The following is a 23,833-nucleotide window of genomic DNA, read 5'->3' as shown; positions in this document are numbered from 1 at the left end:
ACTTTCTAAATAAGTTTTTTCTAATAAGTTTTTTCTTCTGCAGTCCTTGCCTTCAATGGGCAGCAGTGAGGAAAATACAGCCTGTGTCTCCATTGTCTTCTTTTTCTTACCTTGGACTTTGTAATCTTTGGAAATGCTGTCTAGGTTCCTTCTGGCATTATTGTTTGTGCCTATGTTAGTGACCAGAAGTAGGTAATAATCATCTGTTTTTACAAGTCTTAGAAGTTTCTCTTAAGTCTTTTTTTTTCTTTTTAGTGAGGCAATTGGGATTAAGTGACTTGCCCAGGGTCACACAGCTAGTAAGTGTTAAGTGTCTGAGGTCATATTTGAACTCAGGTCCTCCTGACTCCAGAGCCAGTGCTCTATCCACTGTGCCACCTAGCTGCACCTAGTTTCTCTTAAGTCTTAAAACAACAGTTTTCTATTGTGGTCAGGTTGGCAAATAGCTATCTTGTTACTTCTGAGCAGGGAATCACCAACAACTCTTCTCTTTTCCTTTCCACTCTTACTGGATGATCTCTCACCTGAACATCTGTGGATCCATTTTATCATTCTTTTTATGATTAGCAGCTGGTTCTTCCTCAGAACATCCAGCTTCCTCCTTTTCAGGAAGAGCTGGAATATGAAGGGTTTTTTTCCATGAGCTCCTTTAATTTTTCTTATTTAAAGGAGAATAGGGATATGCACTTTGAGTATATATAGTAGTAACTTGACTGCAGAATGCAAAAGTTACATACTTAATTCTAGTTCCTGAAAATTTATTCCTGCTTTCCATATTTAGTGAGTGTCTCATCCTTATTTTTCAAAGCCTGTGGATGTTTACTGTTCCCTTCCTAATCATCTGCCCTTTTTTTTTTTTTGGTGGGGCAGTGAGGATTAAGTGACTTGCCCAGAGTCACACAGCTAGTAAGTGTCAAGTGTTTGCGGCCAGATTTAAACTTAGGGCCTCCTGAATCCAGGGCCAGTGCTTTATCCACTGTACCACTTAGCAGCCCCCATCATCTGCTTCTTAATAAGATTTTTACCACCTCTTAATAGGTATACCAACTTCCTTTTCCTTCTCCAATTGTTTCTACCATTTTTTTTGCTTACTTTATCACTTGTTATGCCTATTTTATCATCTTCTTTCTCAGTAGTCCTTTTCCTTTAGATCAAGTGTTGCTTTAGTTCAAGTTACTTTCTTTCAACTTCTCATTCTCCAAATTTCTCTTCCTCAAATTTAGTCCTTGGCTTTTTTCTTTGTTTGTTTTTGTTTTTGTGAGGCAATCGGGGTTAAGTAACTTGCCCAGGGTCACACTGCTAGTAAGTGTTAAGTGTCTGAGGCCGGATTTGAACTCAGGTCCTCCTGACTCCAGGGCCAGTGCTCTATCCAACTGCACCACCTAGCTGCCCCATGGCTTTTAAGACCAAAGTGTTCCAAATCAGAGCAGACTATTCCCTTATTCTCTATTTTATATCTGTCATTGCTTCCAAATACAATTACAGCCTCTCTCCTACAACTTCACATAACAGTTTATTTTATATCTCTCATATACTTAGTATGTGTAATAGTTAATCATGTTTGTGTCTCATTCCCCTATCAGACTATAAGCCATGGCCATTATTTCTTATTTAAATTTTCTATCTCCCCTGGTGCCAAACATTGTATTCTAGACACAGGTATTTAATAAATATTTGCTGAATGGATATCTGAATGCAACAAATTGAGGTAATTTTTTTCCTAAGTGCTCCAGATCTCTTTTTGATTTACTACTTTGGCTTCAATCCTGGTTTTTGTTTCTGCCCTTGGATTCTGTTGATTATCCTGTTCTCTGACTCCACCTCTATTTTATAAGGATACACCCTTTTGCCTCTGGACCTCTTCCAGTCTGTTCTGGCTGACATTACTGATATCAACTCTACAGAAATTCCTACCCTTTCTCTTGGCCAGCCATCCTTTGTCTCATCTTGACCCCCCTGGTCTTAGCTGCCAGTAAAGAACACACTGAACAGGACAGTACTGAGGCAAACAGTTCAAATACATTGATGAAGGCCTAAATTATTGCTGATTTTGAATGCAGTGTTATTAAATATCAACCAAATATCTCTTGTATATTCAAAGTAATGTTACTATACCCTACTACAAACTAGAGGAAACTTAATGTTGTTAACATGATTTGTTTACTCATAAACATAACAAGAAGGGATTCAGTATTGTATTTGATCTGATTCTTTCTCCTGGTTTTTATTGACTTTTTATTCTTTTAAATTGATTGTGAAAAAATATGTTTACTTATAACTTGGTAAAATTTGGTCTAAAGAATAGCCTGCAAATTATTGTCTTTCCTCTTTCTCTTTCTTGGTTGCTTGTAGAGTTTGTTGTTTATAATTAGAATTGTAAAATTTAGTCACTGTGTCTTGGAGTTTGCAACATTAGATTTTTCATTCTTTTGATTGGTACTTTGTTTTCTGTGTTCAGAAGTTGTAGGCAGTGTTCTTTTTCATTTATTTAATTTTGGGGGTAGTAGTTTGTTTTATTTTCCAATTACTTATAAATGTTGTTTTCAACATTTATTTTTCTAAAGTTTTGAATTCCACATTTTTCTCCTTCTCTTCCCCCTCCCCAAGATGGCAAGCAATAAGATATAGGTTTGTGTGTGTGTGTGTGTGTACATACACACACACATTAAATTATGTTATACATATTTCTATTTTAGTCATGTTCTAAAAGAAGAATCAGAAAAAAGGGAAAAACCACTAGAAAGAAAAAATAACAAGTAAAGTGAAAATAGTATAATTTGTTCTGCATTCAGACTCCATAGTTCTTTTTCTGGATGTGGAGAGCATTTTCCTTCCTAAGTCTTTTGGAATTGTCTTGGAATTGTTGAGAAGAGCTAAGTCTTTCACAGGTGATCATCACACAATGTTGCTGTTACTGGGTACAGTGTTCTGGTTCTGCTCACTCCACCCAGCATCAGTTCATGTAAGTCTTTCCAGGTTTTTCTGAAATCCATCTGCTCATCATTTCTTATAGCACAATAGCATTCCATCACATTCATATACCACAACTTGTTCAGCCATTCCCCTGTTGATGGGCATCCCCTCAATTTCCAATTCTTTTCTATGCAGGTTTCTTGCATTATTTCTTATATCATGGTATTCAGGTTTTTTGATTTGTGTTTTTTTGGGATACCCATAACCCTTAAATCATTTCTACCATCCTTTCTTCAAGATCATTATATTTTTGCTTTTAATAGAGATCATGTTTTCTTGAATGTTACTGCTTTTTTGTTTCTTCTCCTTTAGATCATTCTTTACTTTTGTATATTTACATTCCCAGTTATTCTTTCCTTTATTTCTTGGTGAGACTTGCCAACATGGATTCAAGTTTTTCTATTCTGCCAGTTACAGCAAGTGCCCCCCCCCAAACTTAGTGAGAATAACAAATCCTCTGAAATGGTATTATTTTAATTTTAATTATTTGATGTTATAATTATATGTAAAAGATAATTGGCTCTGGCCCAATGGAAATATGATATTCACATTTTAAAAATAATTTATCTATTTATTAATGTAAAATAACTTAAAGATGAAATATAATTATGAAGTTTATTACAAAGTAATAGAATAACTAACTATAAAAATCAAACTTTTAAAAATTAAAAAATTGAGTATTGTACTTAAAGATGAGCCTATAATGATGAAATGACAAAAATATTATTATTTAAAGTATTTTAGCAGCATAGACTGAACTGTATTTTCTTCCTTAAATGTATCTATATACCTATGTGTGTATGCATATATATTCTGGTAGATATGGAGAGCTTTATTCACATTCATATCTTGAAAATGAACCAAGTGTAGTTCTTTGATCTAAATTATATTAAACTTTTAAAAATGCTTTAATCAGGGGCAGCTAGGTGGCGCAGTGGATAGAGCACCGGCCCTGGAGTCAGGAGTACCTAGGTTCAAATCTGGCCTCAGACACTTAACACTTACTAGTTGTGTGACCCTGGGCAAGTCACTTAAGTCCAACTACCTCACTTAAAAAAAATGCTTTAATCAAAATATTGTTTTCCTTGCAATATTTTTCAATAGCTGGGCTAAAGTAATTTGGAAACCAGTCTTCAAATACAGCTTTAGTCACTCATGCTTTCTCAGATTGAGTGAGGAAAAACTGAAAGTGATTGATGATTATAGTGTCTCAGAACATGAGGATTTTGAGACCTATAGAAAGTATTGGGTTTTTTGTTGTTGTTTTTTGGTGAGGCAATTGGGGTTAAGTGACTTGCCCAGGGTCACACAGCTAGTAAGTGTTAAGTGTTTGAGACCGGATTTGAACTCAGGTCCTCCTGAATCCAGGGCCGGTGCTCTATCCACTGGGCCACCTAGCTGCCCCAATTGAACTCTATTTATTTTTTTTTTTGGTGAGGCAATGTTACCTATTCTAGGTGGATGATATGATGGTATACTTAAAGAATCCTAGAGAATCAACTCAAAAATTACTTGAAATAATTAACAACTTTAGCAAAGTAGCAGGATATAAAATAAATCCACATAAATCATCAGCATTTCTATACATGACCAACAAAGTCCAGCAGCAAGAGATAGAAAGAGAAATTCCATTTAAAGTAACGCCTTCACTTTTATCTCTTAGAATTCATAGCTTATTTCAAAGCTCAGGTCAAGTGCTACTTTATAACGGAGGTCCTTCTTGACACATCCCCAAGATGTTACTGCTCACCTCCTTCCTCCCAAATGCTGTCTATTTACTTTGTATATACTTTTCTATATACCTGTACTTTTCCCTGAATGAAAGCTACTTCAGGGCAGGAACTATTTTATTTTTGGTTTTATAACCCTAACATCTAGCATAGTGCTTGGCATAATAGTAAGTACTTAATGCTTATTGATTGATTCTATGGGCATTTTACTTATATTTTTGCATAATTCCAAATTGTTTTCTATACATGGTTTAAAAATTATAATTATAGGCAGGATATACCTGGAATTTGACTCCATGCAATATTGTTTATTATATATCCTCTTCATTATTTATTATATATTATGTATTATTTTCTTTGTTTACTCACTTTTAATGGGTGTATGTATATCTTGCCTCCTCAATTGTGAACTTTTTGTGGCTGAGGTTTTATCTTACTACTTTTCTACTTCCATGGCACTTAATATAGTATAGGCACACAGTAAATACTTAGAAAATACTTTTTATGGAGTTATAAGGGGAGTAACATCTGATGGAGAAGAATAAGTCCTATGCTAAGGTATGTATATGGAGTTATTGTAGTTATTAATCAGCAGTGAATGACTTCAAGATTATATTCTGTCTTTGTTTTTTGATTTGACTTTGAAATTAATTTTAGAGAATTCTTTCATGGATAAGATGATGAAAGAGGTTTCTGTGTTTAAAATCCTAAATTTAATATAAGCTGTATAAGGAAATATTAATAGACTAAGACAATCCATGTCAATAGCTGAAAAAGACAAAGCATGCCATGTTAATGCCGGGTTAGTTGTGTCATCTTCATCTGTGAAGGACAACACAGCATTATTACTAGTCATTGAATCCATTAATTCAGGATATAAACAGAAGCATTTCAGTGATGGAATGAACTCATAGGTTCCTCTTTATTTTATTTTTTTTACTATGAATGTAAACCCAGCACAAAAAAAAAAAAGAGAGCGATTGCATGTGAAACCATGATATCCACAAGGAGGACAATTTTGAAAGTAATATGAAATTTATTATAAAAGCAATCAATATCCACTGCACCACCTAGCTGCCCCCCAATTGTTTTTGTTTTTGTTTTTGTTTTTGTTTTTTGTTCTCTATCCACTTTTTTTTTTTGGCGGGGCAATTGGGGTTAAGTGCCTTGAACACGGTCACACAGCTAGTTAGTAAGTGTTAAGTGTCTGAGGCCGGATTTGAACTCAGGTCCTCCTGAATCCAGGGCCAGTGCTCTATCCACTTCATCACCTAGCTGCCCCTCTATCCACTTTAATTCCTGAATTGGAACTTTGTGCCAGGGCCAGGCTCAGCTCCCTGCTGGGCTCTTGGTGGGGTGGTTAGCTCTGCATTGTCTTGTCCTAGGTTTGTTAGGTTCCCAAGATGACCTTCACCTAATGGGGATAAGGCCCCCTAGATCTTTGAGCATCACAGCACTAGATCTTTAGATCCCTTTCTGGCATCCTGGGACAAGTTGCTAGGGATCTCAAAGTACTTGGGCCTGGGCTGTCTCAGTCTGAACACTGTCATTGTTCTCTCTTGCTCCCTCAGTACTTCAAAGGTTCCTACTTTTAGATGTTTTAACTATCCTGGAGTTTTTTATTATTTTATTATTTTATTTATTTATTTATTTTGCTGTGACCCATGGTCACACAGCTAGTAAGTGTCTGAGGCCGGATTTGAACTCAGGTACTCCTGAATCCAGGGCCAGTGCTCTATCTACTGTGCTACCTAGCTGCCCCCTTATCCTGGAGTTTTTTAAACAATCCTGGTATTTTTTAAAGGAACCGTCTAGATATAGTACTTTGAAGTACATGAATGTCTCTGACTTTGTCTGGTAACATTAAAAGGGCCCCTTTTCCATTGCTGACCTCTTGTGCTGTTCTAGGATGGAAAAAGTCAGTTATTGCAGTTTCTCATTAGATATATCTTAATCATTATTAGATCTGGTCTGAGTTTCAGGGTTTTGCTGGAGTAGGTATCTGTGAGATGAGTGTCTGTTTCCCATTCAGGCAACCCAGCAGGAAGCTCTTAAAGGAAGAAAACCATATGAAAAAATATGAATATGAATTAAATTTTGAGGTTCCACCTTGCACCTAGCAGATTGGCAAAAAAGGAAAATGACAAGTGTTTAATGAGTGAGCGGAAAAAAAGCACATTGTACTTCTTTGGGTGGAGCTGACTTGATCCAGCCATTCTGGAAAGTAATTTGAAACAGTCCCTCAAATTTACTATACTATGCATACCCAGTGATATCACTGCTAGATCTATATCCCAGAAAAATCAAAGCGGGAGGAAAAGGGCTCATGTAAAAAATATTTATAGCAGCTCTTTTGTGTGTGTGTGTGTTTTATTAAAGAACTGGAAACCAATGTGGTACTCATCACTTGGGGAATGGCCAAACAAATCATACCATAAGAAATGACAAAAAGGGTGGTTTCAGAGAAACCTGGGAAGCCGTATGCTATAAGAATGTAGGGACCAATTTTTAATGGGGGAGTGTTAGCTATGCGGCTTGTCGCAATATTGGGGCAAGGAAGAAGACTGACAGCCTCCCTCAAAAACAGAGCAGTATTTATTAACAAGAACGAACTTAAAAACACGAGCAAGATCAGTAGAATTAAGGGAAAGGAAATAAAATGGGGGAAGGGAAATGATACAACCCAAATAACACCACTGCCCAGGAATCAGCTGAGAACACACAGCTGCTGGAAGGCGTCCTGTGGCCTTCCAGCTTCAAGCTAGAATGGTGAAACGCCTCCCTTCTTCTTCCCAGCAGACCCCAGGCTGACCACACACAGCCCCAAGCCAATTGACTGGAAGCCCTGACTGACAGTCACATGACTGCCCTCACTGGGCTTTCAGTCATTATAATTTTGCCAGGCCCATGTAGACACTGGAGAGTGGTGATGAGGTGCCAGCTCCATGGCAACCAGTGGTGGAGTGCTACAACCAGTGGGTGGAGCACCTCGAGGAGGCACTGCGCCTAAGCCCCAGGCCAGTGGGTTTTTTAAATTCTAGCCAAAAGATGGCATCATAAATACCTCAAATAACAATTAATTCTTTACAAGAAGAACATTGTGAAGACAAACAACTTTATGGGCTTAAGAACTCTGATCATTGTAATGACAAATCATGATTTCAGAGGATTGGTGGTGAAGAATGTTCCTTACCTCTTTTTGGTAATGAACTAAAAATGCATAACGAGCCACATATTTTTGTAGTGGGAGAGAAAATAAATTGTTAAATTTCAAAGTAAAAGTTGAAAAAGAAGAAAATCCAAAATTCTTTTTAAAAAAAATTATTTATTTAAGTTTTCAACCTTTGTTTAGATAAGATTTCCAATTTCAAATTTTTTTCCCTCCCTCTCCTCCCTGCCCTCCTCCCCTAGAGAGTAGATAATCTGATATATAATATTAAACATATTTCCGCATTAGTCATGTTATACGAGAAGAATCAGAGCAAGAAGGAAAAACCTCAAAAAAGAAAAACAACAGCACCAAAAACAAAAGAGATAGTATGGTCCAATCAGCATCCATATTCCACAGTTTCTTTCTTTCTTTTTTTTTTTTTCCTGGATTTGGAGAGCCTTTTTCATCATGAGTCCTTTGGAACTTTCTTATACCATTGGATTGGTGAGAAGAATCTAGTCTATCACAGTTGATCAACACACAATGTTGATGATACTGTGCACAATGTTCTCCTGGTTCTGCTCATCTCAGTCATCATCAGCCCATGCAAGACCCTCCAGGTTTCTCTGAACTCCTCCTGCTCATCGTTTCTTTTTTTTGTTTGTTTGTTTGTTTTGTTTGTTTTGTTTGTTTTTTGTAGGCAGTGGGGGTTAAGTGACTTGCCCAGGGTCACACAGCTAGTAAGTGTCAAGTGTCTGAGGCTGGATTTGAACTCAAGTACTCCTGAATCCAGGGCCAGTGCTTTAACCACTTCGCCATCTAGCTTCCCCCTGCTCATCGTTTTTTACAGCACAATAGGATTCCATTACATTCATATACCACAACTTGTCCAGCCATTCCCTAATTGATGGACATCCCCTCAACTTCCAATTCCTTGCCACCACAAAAAGAGCAGCTATAAATATTTTGGTACATGTGGGTCCTTTTTCTTTTCCATGATCTTTGGGAAAAAGACCCGAAAGTGGTATTGCTGGGTTAAAGGGTATGCACATCTTTATAGCCCTTTGGGCATAATTCCAAATTGCTCTCCAGAATGGTTGGATCTGTTCATAGCTCCACCAACAATGCGTTAGTATTCCAATTTTTCCACAGCTTCTCCAACATTTATTATTTTCCTTTTTTGTCATTTTAGCCAATCTGATAAGTGTCAGGTGGTACCTCAGAGTTGTTTCAATTTGCATCTCTCTAATCATTAGTGATTTAGAGCATTTTTTCATATGGGAATAGATAGCTTTGATTTCTTCATCAGAAAACTGCCTGTTCATATCCTTTGACTATTTCTCAATTGGGGAATGACTTGGAGAAAATCCAAAATTCTTAAGCTAATATATGATATGGTCACAGGAGAGCAAAACAAAGTGGGGGAAAAATGTGAGTAGTGAAAGATCATTTTCAGTTGAGGAAGTCAGAATGCTTTGTGGAAGAGGAAGCATTTAAGTTGGGTTTTGAAAAGAGTATTTAAATAGATATGAGAAAGCCTTTTTTTAAGGTCTAGGGATGGCCTGAGCAAATGTACAGAAGTAGGGCAGGATAGGTCAAGGAACAACATATAGTTCAGTTTGGTTGGAACATAGAGCATGAGAGCAGTAGTAAGTAACAAGGTTGAAGTCAATCAATCCATAAACAATTATTAAGTACCTGCTATGTGCCAGGCATTGTTCTAAACACCAGGGATACAAAAGAGGCAAAATAAAGTCCCTGTCTCCTCAAGAAACTTACAATCTAATAGGGAGAGCTAAAATGTGAACAAATATATGCAGAGCAAGCTATATACAGAATAAATAGGAAATAATTAACTGAGGGAAGGAACTAGAATTAAGAGGAGTTGAGAAAACCTTCCTATAAAGGATGGGATTTTAATTGGGACTTAAAGGAAGTCAAGGAATAGAGAGCACTTGACTTCTTGCTCTTCTTCACATGACACTGCATTTCCTACAATCTCTCTCCCATGTTTATAATACACTCCCTCACTTCTACCTCCTAGAATCCTTAGTTTCCTTCAAAGCCTAGTTCAGGTGTTACCTCCTTCACAAAGCTTTCCTGATTCCTTCAGCTACTAATGCCTACCAGATTACTTTGTATTTATTTTGTATGTGTTTATGTGTATATGCTGCACATATTTTGTTTCCCTTTAGAATGTAAGTTCTTTGAGAGTAGAAGCCATCTTATCTTTTTTTTTTTTTTAAATATCACTAGGACCTAGTATAATGCCTACCACATAGGCCCTCAATAAAGGCTTAATGATTATCTTTCTTCACCCATCCTATTTAAGTTAAGGAGCCCACCATAGGAGCCCAAATGTTACATAGCTAGTTAGTAGCATACCTGGCATAGAAAACAAACTTCCTGTTTCAAACCCCATACTTCTACCATAACACCATCATCTGTTCAATAGGAAATTTGTTTTAGGCATGTGTTTTGACTCACTGTTTCTAAGTCTGTTATACTGAGTTGTGTTGATATGGGTTCCTATTATTTGTGTGTGTATGTGTGTTGGATATTGAGTGGCATGATATTTGAAATAACTTCTCTTTTTTAGATTTCACTGATGAAATCTTTATAATAATTGATAGTTTTTATTTTTATTTTTTTTAGTGAGGCAATTGGGGTTAAGTGACTTGTCCAGGGTCACACAGCTAGTAAGTGTTAAGTGTCTGAGGCCGGATTTGAACCCAGGTACTCCTGACTCCAGGGCCGGTGCTCTACCCACTGCGCCACCTAGCTGCCCCTCGATAGTTTTTCTAGAATTAGAAGACCTCTAAAAATCTTTAGAGATCTTTAGTTTGTCCCTCTTTTTATAGATGTATTATCTAGGCTTCAGTCTCTTCAAGTAGTAAGTAGCAGAGCTGGGTTTGTGTCATCTATACATTAGAGCACCTGTGAGATATAGTTTATGAATATCTACATACAGAGAGCAGACTTAGAAGTTTCATGAGGTCAGGAGACAATGGCTTACCTTTGTTTCCCTCAGCACAGAGCACAGCAATCATACAGAATTCGTTCATGGAACAGAACAGCAGGTTGGTGCTATCTGAAACACTCTCAAATATTCCTTTAAAAAATTTCACAGGCGTCTTTTGTTTTTCACACCACAGTCAATTCCTAGTATAATCCACTAGTAGAACTCTGCCTCTTAACAAAGGAAAACAGTAAAGGAAGACCAACTGACATAGCAACTGCATCTGACCTTGTACTCCTGTAGTCCCCTCACATCTCTACTGAAAGGGAAATATGTTTCATCACCCAGGGATCTCTTGGGCCCTAGGTTGCACATTGCATTCAATGTGAGGTTATGTGCCTTTTACTGTTTCCATTTGTTATTTTAATATATATAATAATATATAGTATTATTATTGTTATTATATATATAGTATTCTTTTTATTGTTCTGCTTTCTTTCCCTGTGTTTCTCAGAATTCTTAATATTTGTTATTTCTTATGTGGAAATAATGTTTTGTTACATTCATATACCACAGCCATTTCCCAATCAATGTGCATCTGCTTTTTGCTTCTAATTTTGGATTGCTATGAAGATTTTAATATATCTATCTTTCTAACTTTGATATCCTTGGGGTATATACCAGTAATAGGATTACTGGTCAAAGGGTGTGAACATGGAATATGAAAAGTTTGTTGCCTTTCCCCCTATACTTCCAAATGGTATATGTACATAGTTGTTATATAACACAAAGAAAATTGAAAATGGAAAGAACAGTAATAATTGGGAGTGGGGGAGATTGGGGAAGAGAGGTAGTAGTGCCTGAGCTATGATGTGAAAGTGGGAAAAGATTTTGAAAGGCAGTTAAAGATGAATAGATTTTGCATGGCATGTAAGTGGAAGGTGAAATGTCAAATTTAGGGAATAGCCAGTGTGCCTAGAAAATAAGATTTTGTGAAATGGAGTAGAATTAAATAAGTTTGGAAGGTAGTCAGGAACCAGATAATGGGAGGTTTAAAATGCTAATCTAAAGAATTTATTATTTTACCTTATGGGCAGTGTTTTGTTTTGTTTGTGGGGCAATGGGGGTTAAGTGACTTGCCCAGGGTTACACAGCTAGTAAGTGTCAAGTGTCTGAGGCCGGATTTGAACTCAGGTACTCCTGAATCCAGGGCCGGTGCTTTATCCACTGCGCCACCTAGCCACCCCTGGCAATGGGTTTTTTAAACAAGGGAATGACATGGTCATATCTGTGCTTTAGGAAGATTATTTTATTAGTTGTTTGGAGAATGGATTGGAAAAGGGAAACTGAAGAGCAGGAAGGACAATTAGGAGACTGTTCCCATAACATAGGGAAGAAGTATTGAGGGATTCAACTAGGTTAATGGCTGTGCAAGTGGAAAGAAAGGGGTATATACAGGGAATGTTAGATATGGGAGGTGAAGAAGATCGAAAAGTAAAGAATGAGTCTTAAGTTACAAATTTGAGCGAATGGTGAATGGTGAATGAAATTATGGTGATTTATTTAACAGAAATAAGAAAATTTGGAGGAAGGGCAAGTGCAAGGGGTTTGTTGTGGGGTAGGGTGAAGATAATTAATTTCATTTTGGATATAGCATTTGAAACATCCAGGAGAGGTCCAGAAGGCAGTTGATAATGTAACACTAGAGTTCATAAAAAAAAAATTAGGGTTGTTTATATAAATTTTATGGTCATCTGAATAGAGTTTATACTTGAACCCATGGGATAAGCTTATCAATGGAGATTATAGAGAGAAAAATGAAGGAAACCCAGGGCAGAACTCTGGGGGACACACACTTTAAAAGGTCAGGAAAGTTCAGATTTTAACATCATAAATTTATGGGTAATAATTGCTTTTAAGACAAAATTATTTAGCCCAGCCCCTACTTGGAACATGAATTCCCTCTCCTACATCTCCAACAAATGGACATCCAACATTTACCTAAAGACCCTCAGTTATTAAAAAAAATTTTTAAACCCTCTCTTTTCTTCCAAGGTACTTCCTACTTTAATTTTTGCACATCTGTGATTGTAAGGCAGTTTTTCTTTGTGTTGAAGAGAATCCTGCTTCTCTGTGACTTCCACTTACTTACTGATACTAGTTCTGTTCTGTTATATAAAAGTCAAACAGAACAGATCATCCTTGACTTCCTATAGGAGAGCTCTTGAAGTATTCCAAGACAGATATCAAGAACCTGCTTTATAAATTTATAGAATTAATTGACCTGGAATTTTTGAGAAGCAAAAAATAAAAGGTTTTAGCGTTTTTCTTCCTTAATTTATTTATATATCACTAACATGAATTAGATACCAGGATACCATTACCTTTGTAATCAAAGAGGACATATTTTAGTGACAATCTTTACCTGATCACCTTAGGAGTATATATCCTATTATAGTGAAAAACAAAACAAAACAAAACACTGGCTTTTGACTCATATATATTTGGGATTGAGTCCCAGCCTTGTCACTTCTATATGTGACCTTAGATAAGTTTACAGTCCTCGTCTGTAAATAAGAAGAATAATAGCAATATTAACTGTTATAGAAGGTTGTTGGGGGTGGGGGGAGGAGTGCTTTGTAAACTTTAAAGCGCTCTAAATATGTAAGTTGTTACTATTCTTTAACAGCCAAAAAGGCTGGTTAGTACTATAGTAAAGGAAAAAATTAGATATTAACTAAAATAACATTAATGTGAAATAATATATGAACTGAAACTAATTCATAGTAAACTGCTGTTTTTCGGTTAAAAATATAAATGATAGTAGAACCTTTCCTGTTTTGGAATATAAACGATTCACAAATCTGCCCTGATCATCTGTGTTGGTCTTCAGCTATCTCAAAGTTGTTTGTCCTGTATACATGCACAAGAAAAATGTGGCTATTAAGACCTGACAAGAGCCAAAATAGTTTTGTTGGATTTAGGAAAATTCTTTATTTTTTTTAACATGGCCAAATTTCCTCATAAAGAAGGTTTGTTTCCAGATGATTTGTTAATTTTTCTGTTCTCTAACAGTTGCAGAAATGTTCATAGAAGAATTTGTTGTCATGACAGAATGTCTCTCTTCTTGAACAACACGCTAACCAAAGCTAAAGCCACAAAATAAAGTATTTGTCAAGGGACAATATTTAGGTCAGAACCAACATTAGCAATTTACTTATCTTGATTCATGGATCCAGTACATTTATACTTAAGCTCTTATTTAAATTTGCAAACTTCCTTATTGAATTTTTTATCTACTGTGCTGAAGAAAAAAGGGAACAATAGATGTCCACATTCTTTATCTCACCATTCTGACACAGCAATTTGTGATAAGAGAAAGGCTATCACACCATTTGTTACCTTGCCTAGGTTGGTCTTACAAAGATTCTTTTTGTTCATTGTGTAGGTCTGCTCTGAAACTGGCAAGCAGCAATCTCTGCCTTCTAAAGTTTCACATGGCCTTGTTTTAAAAAGAAAATAATCATATTCATAGGCTGTAGAGATATAAGGGGGAATCTTAGAGATAATCTAGTCCACCAACCCAACTACCCCACCCCCAACCACTCATATTATAGTTAAAGAAACTGAGGCCCAGAGAAGGGAAGCAGTTTGTCCAGATCCCACAGCTACTTAGTAGCAGAGCTGGAATTCAAACGAACCTAGTTACTCTGTCTTGAAATTCAGTGCCTTTTCCAATAGTTCATTGAATCACACAGTTGGGCATTGTTCATAGAATCACAAAATGTTGAGTCGGAAAAGACCTTATAGATCATCTATTTTAACTCCTACATTTTACAGATGAGGAAACAGAGGTCCTGAGAGATTGTGATTTGCCTGAAGTAGCACAAGCTCAAAAATGGCAGTCCGAATTTGTACCTGGAGTCCTCTGATTCCTAGACCAGAGCTCTTTCTACTATACCTCACTAAGCTACTTCATACTTAGAAATTTAAATATATTTAGTAATTGTAATCCTATTTAAGTCTGAATTTTGCAATAAGAAGTTAATAATCTGAGCCATAGTCAACTCTAGGTCTTGTTTTAACGGTATAGCTGTATAAAGCTCTCTACCTTTGGCTGGAAAGTAGATCATCCCTCAGATTTCAATATTGACCAACTGATGATGTCCATGTATAGATTTGCCTTTTGGGTTGTTGAAAAACAATGTTGTCATGACCATCTAGTTATCTTGACAAAACTCTAGTAGTTTCTGCCCTGCTTAATTTTGTACTCTAAGGCCAAACTTGCTTATTATTCCAATTATCTTTTGATTTGCTATTTTAGCATTCCAATCCTCTATTGTGAATGTAACCTTTTTTGATACTATTTCTAGAAAATGTTGTAGTTCTTCAAAGAACCAATCAGCTGTAGACTCTTCAGCATCAGCAGTTGAAACATAGCTGTACCAGATAGTTCTGATTAATTGTGCTTTGTGTAAGATTGCTGTATTATTGTGAAAATTATGTTAATATCTAAGACTCAAACGTTTATTTGGTAACATCCTATTGGGCATTCATTCAAAAATAACTTTTTATTTTTGTTCTACACAGGGGATTTAAAAATTGTGATATGAATGGTGATACAGGCGCGACGGTGGTGACTTCACCACCTCCAACCACAGCCCCTCATAAGGAGCGATATTTTGATAGAGTAGATGAGAACAATCCAGAATACTTGAGAGAGAGGAATATGGCACCAGACCTTCGGCAGGATTTCAACATGATGGAGCAAAAGAAGAGAGTCTCCATGATTCTGCAAAGTCCAGTAAGAAAACAATCTTTTTTTCCTAACTAAATCTTTCTTCTTATTAAAAGTAGTTGAACATTTCTTATTGGGAGGCATTTCTAGAATGTATGGCCCTTAGTGTATGCTAGCTCCAAACCCTTCAAGAGACTTGTTTCATCTCTGAGATCAATGAGGACAATAAATGAGAGCTATTCTGACTGTGATCAGCTTGGCAAGTTTATCTTACCAGGCTTACAGCTAGCTGGCTACCTATATCCATATAGGATATATATGGGAAATCTAGCACAGTAGAAGGGACATTTCATAGAAATCAAGAATGCAACAGGTGAGCAAAAGATTACAGTGTATGCTTATGTCGATAAATGTGTGTATGTTATGAAACATTTAACTAGCAGACAAAAGTACTACAATATACATATATGAAGACATATACATGCATATGAAGACATGTATGTGTGTATATATGATATATACACACACACAGGAGATATATAGATATGAAATATATGCTGTCTAAGCATCTCCATCTGTGCTCCTATATAGGTTTATGGCCATGTAGTTATAATATATCTACATGAGGGGGGATCACATCATAGGAGTGGGTTCCCCAGCCAATGGCTTCTCCAGTTTCTGCAACCATAAAACTATCCTTTGCAGACCCCTACTATTGTGTATACCTTTGATAGTGACCCAGAGGACAAAGTTAATTCAAAGAAAAGGCAGTTAGTAAATGTCACAGTAAAAAGGAAATAGATGGGGGCAGCTAGGGGCACAGTGGATAGAGCACCAGCCCTGAATTCAAGAGGACCTGAGTCTCAGACACTTGAAATTTACTAGCTGTGTGACCCTGGGCAAGTCACTTAATCCTCATTGCCCTGCAAAAAAAAAAAAAAAAGGAAATAGCAACAAAACATCCCTCCCAAATTGGGGTATGCTTTCCCAAATACTTATAGTGGGAAGAGTGGATACAAATAAAGGATACATGTGCAGACGAACACATGTGGCCACTGCACATGCATGGAGGGGAATACATGACTAAGGCACAGTTGTGGAAAGGAGACTTATATCTTTGACACTGCAGGTCTCCTTCTTATCTTTCCCGTCTTCTTGTGTCTTTTTTGTTTTGTTTTGTTTGTTTGTTTTTTCTTTTTTTTTTTTTTTTAGTGAGGCAATTGGGGTTAAGTGACTTGCCCAGGGTCACACAGCTAGTAAGTATTAAGCGTCTGAGGCCGGATTTGAACTCAGGTACTCCTGACTCCAGGGCTGGTGCTCTATCCACTGCGCCACCTAGCTGCCCCGTTTGTTTTTTCTTTAATTTTTTGTTGTTGTTGTTGTTTGTTTGTTTTGCGGGGCAACAGGGGGTTAAGTGACTTGCCCAGGGTCACACAGCCAGTAAGTGTCACATGTCTGAGACCGGATTTGAACTCAGGAACTCCTGAACCCAGGGCCGGTGCTTTATCCACTGCACCACCTGTAATACTAGCCTCTTTGCTGTTCCCCACACACAACACTCCATCTTCCAGCTCTGATAGTTTTTGCTGGCTTTCTCCCATGCCTCTTCATCTCCATCTCCTAGCTTTCCTCAAGTCTCAGCTGAAGTCCCACTTTTAGCAAGAAGCTTTTCCCAGTCCTTCTTAATCTTAATGCCTTCCCTCTGAGACTACCTCAAATTTATTCTGTATACATCTTGTTTGTATACAATTGTTTGCATGTTGTCTCCCCTATCAGACTGTGAGCACCTTAAGAGCAGGGCTTGGTTTTTGCCCTACTATATATTCCAAGCACAGCTCTGGGCACATGGTAAGTACTTAATAAATGTTGGCTGCTTGATTGACTGTCTGTTTTATTTTCTAGCGACATCTCATTGCTTCTTCTGGCATTAGTTTGGTATTCCTCTGAACCAGACCTCCCCACTAGTCTTGTAATTTTCACTGAATGCTATTCTCAGTAGCACACTGCTGTACTTTGGTAGATAGTTCTCTACTGGTTTCTTCAGGATGCTATTCTGCTGAATGCTCTGTTGGCATCCCTGGTGAATGCTTTAGCTATCATCTCACATTCAGCTTCTGACTTGCCTAAAATGCTCACCTAGGGTACTTCAATACTCTTGTAAAAGTCATAAAAACCCTCAGCCTAGGAGCAAAAGAAACTTCCCCTGCTTTGTTCCCTCACAGTCTAGATTCTTAGGCCTCCCATGTCCTAAGCATGAGATTCTTACTTCTGGGTGTCAAAGATTTTAGAAATAAAGAAATAATAACCATCTAGAAAAAGCTGTCTACACATATTACATCCATTTCTCTCTTTTCTTTCATTTCTCAACCATTTGCAGTCTGGTTTCTGATCTCATCACTCAACTCAGCATTTTTGTAATCACCGAATCCAATGGTCTTTTCTCAGTACTCATCTTTCTTGACTTCTTTGCAACATTTAATCCTATTAACCATCCTCTGCTCCTGAATACTCTTTCCCTTCATGGTTTTCATGATATTGCTTTCTTTTGGTTCTTTTCCTACCTGTCTGACTATTCCTTCTCAGTTTCTTTTGCCAGATCATCAGTCATATTATGCCACCTAACTGTTCTGGGCCCTTTTCTCTTTATTTTCTCCTTTAGGGACCTCATTAGCTTGTGTCATTTAACTATTATTTCTGTTCTGATGTAATCATCTCCCAAAGTGATATATTCAGCTCTAATATCTCTCCTGAACTCTAGTCCCAAATTAGAAAATGCTCACTGGACTTTTTGAAGAAGACATCTTGTATTAATCTCAAACTCAACATGTTTAAAATGGAACTCATTGTTATTTTCCCCAAGTCCAGCTTTCTTCAAAATTTCCCTTATTTCTATTGAGGTCACCACCATCTTTTCAGCCATCCAGGTTCAGAAAGTCAATGTTATCCCCAATTCCTTACTCTTACCACATATCCATTCACTTACCAAATTTTGTCAACCTTGCCTCTGCAATATCATTCTTATTTGTTCCCTTCCTTCTACTCACATAGCCACCAATCATTGTAGTTCTGGACTATTACAATAACTTCCTAATTTAACTCCCTTCTTCAATTCTTTCCCCACTCTAATTCTCCACAGAGCTGCCAAAGTGATTTTTCTAAAATACCAGGTCACTCTTGTATTCAATAAATTGCTCTTTATTATCTTTATGATCTAATATAAACTAAGGCTTTTACAATCCTACCTCACTGTACTGTTCTCTCCTCATTACACATTACTCCCTTTCACACACTCTGTGTTCTAACCATATCACCATTTTTCCTATTTCTCATACACAGCCAGCTGTATGCCATCTTTGGACCTTTGCACTGGTTCACCCGTATCCATGAAATGTACTCCTTTTTGACTTCTGCCGCTTAGTATAGTTAGGTTTAGCTAAAAGTTTAAAGCATCACTTTCCCCTACTATGTAAGTATTCTAGGCCCTTCCTGATCTTCCATCTCCTAGTGACCTTACATCCACAGTTATTTACAGATATATAATTTTTTTTTTTTGGTGAAGCAATTGGGGTTAAGTGACTTGCTCAGGGTCACACAGCTAGTATTAAGTGTTAAGTGTCTGAGGCTGACTTTGAACTCAGGTCCTCCTGAATCTAGGGCCGGTGCTCTATCCACTGCGCCACCTAGCTGCCCCCAGATATATAATTAAGATACACGTTGTCTCCCATGGCTAGATTCTAAGCTACTGAAGGACAGGGGCTGCTTTACTTTTGTCTTTGAATCTTCAGCAATTAGCACAGTGCTTAGAATACAGAAGATCTTTAATAAATGCCTGGTTAATTAAAAGAATAGGATTACGTAGCTAATCACTAGCTAATATTATACTTAATATTTTCTTTCAAAGACTCTTCTTGGTATTGGGTTTGGTGTCCCCTGTCAAACACCTGGCCCTAGCTTACCATTTTCACTTCTGAAGGTTAAGTAATGATTATTTTCTTAACTTATAGCATTAATATAGCATCAAGACCTTTGAAGTTTTATACTTAGATTCATTTTTACCCTTACTGCCTATTAAGAATCTTAAGCTTTAGAAGTAGAAGGAATTGTAGAGATCATTTAGTCCAATCTCTTCATTTTACACTTGAAGAAACTGTGACCTAGAAAACTGAAGTGTCTTAGCCAATTCATGTGGCTAGCAAGTAGCAGAGCTTGGTTTCCCACCTTGTATTACAAATCCTGTGCTTTCTGCTAAGCAACAACATATTCCAGAATTCTGGTAAGGATCAAAAGAAATAATATGGTATGTCTAGCACATGGTAAACTCTAATGTGCAATAGAAAGATTAGTTGTTATTGCCCACATTCATAATTTTCTTGTATTGGTGCTATTTCTGTTAATGGTTTCTCATGTTCTTTTTTGCAGTTGGATATCATTCAACCTTGTTCTCGATTCATTCCTTTTACATTCTTGACAATGATATTACAGATTATTAAAAAACAAGAGGATCATCATAAATTTGAATGGAATCAATACAGTAAATCTTACAAAAGGGAAACCTATTGATTTAAGTGCCTGATTCAAAAAAGGGCATCAGGGGCAGCTAGGTGGCACAGTGGATAGAGCACCAGCCCTGGAGTCAGGAGGACCTGAGTTCAAATCTGACCTCAGACAATTGACACTTACTAGCTGTGTGACCCTGAGCAAGTCACTTAACCCCCATTGCTCCGCAAAAAAAAAAGAAAGAAAAGAAAAAAGGGCATCGACTTCTTTACCTTTTCAGATTCTTTGTTATTTATATCTTACATGTGACAGACGTAATCCAGTCAGATATCAGAAATCTTAGAGCTTTACTTTATTCAAATTCTGTTTCTGCCTACTAAAAACCGAGGCATCTTGGTGCCAAAAAGAGCACTGGACTGGATCCCCTCACATCCCAACTTTGATTCTGCCTGGCCATGTTGACCACGGTCAAGTCAACTGGAGCTCTCTGAGCTTCAATTTCCTCATCTATAAAATTGAGGTGATACTTATACAAAGTTGTGAAGAATGGCTGATTTTGTTATGGCTGTATGTATGTTTGAGAATCTGCACTACCTATTATGATGGCCCAAATGAACAAACAATGCTATGTCAACTTTTATTTAATTCACATTAACTAAGCTACTTTCAGCCTTTCTCCCACTTACTGTCCACCACAGAATATAATCTATTTAGTGTAGCATTGTTCACCATGATTCATTACATGGACGCTTTTTAAGGAGCTTTTGGTTGACAATGCTACTATTGTCATGGATTAAGCAGTGATACATTTATTACATTTATAAGGGTTTCACACACTGTAGTTTTCCCCTGGCAATTTCCTATTTCTAATAGGGAATACTATTGCTTAGTTTATAGCATCCTTCCAGCTCAGGAACTGAAATTGCAAATAAGTTTCAAATAGCATCAGCCTCAAAACATGTAGAGCACACTCCTAGCTCTGTAGTACTTATAGACAAATGTATTTCAGATATGATTATTTTGGACAGCATGACACTGGGTAGTATTCTGGTATTTATCTTAAGCATTATTTATATTTTATTGGAACTATAACATCAGTACATGTCTTCCTTTCACTGGTGTAACTCACAGCTTATCCACATCTTCTCATTCTCTGTGATTCTTGTTTATGTCCTTCCATAAATCCTTCATGGAAGATGTGTCACCATACTAGAAGCCTTCTTCTGGATGGATCTTTTACTATTGCCTAGATACTCAACTATCCATCTCTTTTCCCTCACTCATACTACATGACCTACTCAACTCCTTTTGCAGTTATTCATGTTCTTGATGATGTCTTTACTAAAGTTACAAATGTAATCTAGTCTATTCTCATTTTACTTTACAAATCTGAACTTATATCATTGTCCAGCTGAAGTAATTGTCTAAGATATATGTATTGACAGTTAATTCAATGGACTACCCATCCAATTGCATGTCATAATTTAGGCTAGCAGTCTCTAAACTTTTTCTCTAACATACCCTTAAAAGGATATGTTAAAAAAAGTGAGTCTATACTCCTAATTATATATATATTTATTTATAAGTTATAGGTTCTGCTGTACTAATAACTATTATAAAACATATAAAATAGGATAAGATAAAGATAAAAATAACATTTTATCTTTGAGTAAATAGAGAGCCACTGGAGCTTATTGAATAGATAAGAGATATAGTCATACTTGGGCTTTAGGAATATCACTTTGGCAGGTCTCTGGAGGATGGTTTGTAGAGAAGAGATACTAGGGCAGGCACACTGAGAAGCTATTAGAGTAGTATGAATGAGAGGTAATGAGAGCTTGAACTAGGGTGGTAACTATGTTAGTAGAGAAAAGGGGATAGATTAGACATGTGGAAGGAGAGTGAACAAGATTCAGCAACTGATTAGAAAAGTTTGGGGTGGGGCTAGTGAGGAGTTGAGAATCTTACTGAAGTTTTGAACTATAGGGAGAGAATCAGAATTGTAGACTATTAAGGGATTAGAATAGGGAATTAGAATGTGGCTGTGCTGTACATAATCCTCATTGACAAGCCTGTCTATATCATGTTAAGGGTGGGGTGCAACCTTTCTTCCCACCCTCTCACTGGCTGATCATATGCCCCTTATGGCCAAATAGTCTCCACTTTGAAGACCACTAAACTAGGCCATATTCTTTTGCTAAGCCAATTAATCAAACAATAAGAAATTACTAATTTCTCTATAGGAGCAACAAAGGGAAATGATTGAAATGTAGTTTGGGAGGGTGAGGCAAAGATCTCTTTAATAATACAGATAGAAACATTGCATTAAACGTCATTAAACTAAAATAATCTTTATCCTTCAACCTTTAACTATTAAAATATTCTTTGGCTTCTTTTTAGGCTTTTTGTGAAGAATTGGAATCAATGATCCAGGAACAGTTTAAGAAAGGGAAGAATCCCACAGGCCTATTGGCATTACAACAGATTGCAGATTTCATGACCACAAATGTACCTAATGTTTATCCAGCAGCACCTCAGGGAGGGATGGCTGCACTGAATATGAGTGAGTAGATGGCTATTTTTTTGTACAAATTTTATATAATGTCTTGTGTACAGTTTCCAAAAGCTTTCTCTAATAGAATGCAAATTCCTTAAGAACAAGGACTTTTTTGTATCCCCATATGCTGCATGGTGTCCAGCACATAATAGTCACTTAATTAATGCTCATCAACTTACTAATTTCTCATGTGTAATGAAAAGTAGAACTCCTGCCTAGTCTCTTTAATATAAAAATATTATAAGATGTCAACAAAGTAGCTTAGGGTCATAAAATTTGAGAACTGAAAGAGAACTTAAAGGTCATCAATTCTAACTCTCTAATTTTATAAATGAGGAATCAGCCCTAGAGAGATGAAGTGAATTGCTTGGTCACACAGCTAGAAAGAAGAGTATGTCAGTCTTTGAACTTAGGCTTTCTTACTCTTAAATCTAGTACTTTGTACCAAACCAATAAGTTTTTATTTTAGTAAAATACAGTCATATCATATATAACATTGCCCTGCCCAACAAAATACCAGTAATACATTTTAACTAGAACTCGCCTCAATGTCATGAAACTTGGCCATAATGTTGGGTTTGTCCCCAAATTGGACTTGATTAACAATAATGTCAGCCAGCACTAGAACTGAAGTCTCATTATAACATTTTACCTAACAACTTCTTTTGTGGAACCAACTAATTATGTTAAATATGTTGAAATAAATTCTGTGACTCTTCAACATGTTTTAGAAGGCCTCCTTTTTTATGAGGAAATTAGCATTTCTATTCCCTAAGGAAATGGTTGGGTTTTAGGTGGTTTTTTTAAACATGTAATTTGTGGCTTTTCAAAAGCATCTTCAGAATTAAAAGAAATCCATAAAAAATCTGCTTGCCAAATTATGCATCAGGTTGACTAACATGCTTTTATTCAACCAAGCAACTAAAAAGTTATTAATTCTCTCCCCACCATCATGCTCTCTATAACTCAGCCAAGATAGAATGCTTCCAGAAGTAGAACAAAAGAAAAATGGTGGATAGAAGCAGGAAAACATTAGTTATTTAAGCATGATATTTGTTGTGCTACTTTAGTTGAGCTTAACCTTTTCTGAAATATTAAAATAAATTTCAGAGTATTTTTTACAATTAACTGACCCTTCCCATGATATATCTCACTCTTGTCTGATCTTATGTGGCAGATTTGAACAAATAGCTAGTTTCTTATATCACACATTTGAATTCCCTTACAT

General features: G+C 36.7%; 1 protein-coding gene across 9 annotated transcripts in view; it reads left to right on the top strand.

The window, feature by feature from the left end:
• Positions 1-23,833, top strand: part of ADD1 (adducin 1) — a 116,803-nt gene that overhangs the window by 42,709 nt on the left and 50,261 nt on the right. For all 9 annotated transcript variants that reach the window (XM_043970394.1, XM_043970396.1, XM_043970395.1 and 6 more), the window contains exons 2-3: positions 15,404-15,617; positions 22,449-22,611. In XM_043970394.1, the coding sequence (XP_043826329.1) occupies positions 15,423-15,617; positions 22,449-22,611 (358 nt within the window). In that variant the 5' untranslated portion in view covers positions 15,404-15,422. The remainder of the gene's footprint in view (positions 1-15,403; positions 15,618-22,448; positions 22,612-23,833) is intronic.

The sequence above is a fragment of the Dromiciops gliroides genome, chromosome 6 (assembly GCF_019393635.1).
Source record: "Dromiciops gliroides isolate mDroGli1 chromosome 6, mDroGli1.pri, whole genome shotgun sequence".
In the NCBI taxonomy this organism is placed as follows: domain Eukaryota; kingdom Metazoa; phylum Chordata; class Mammalia; order Microbiotheria; family Microbiotheriidae; genus Dromiciops; species Dromiciops gliroides.
Note: the sequence above shows the minus strand (reverse complement) of the source record. Positions and strands in the feature narration are given on the sequence as shown.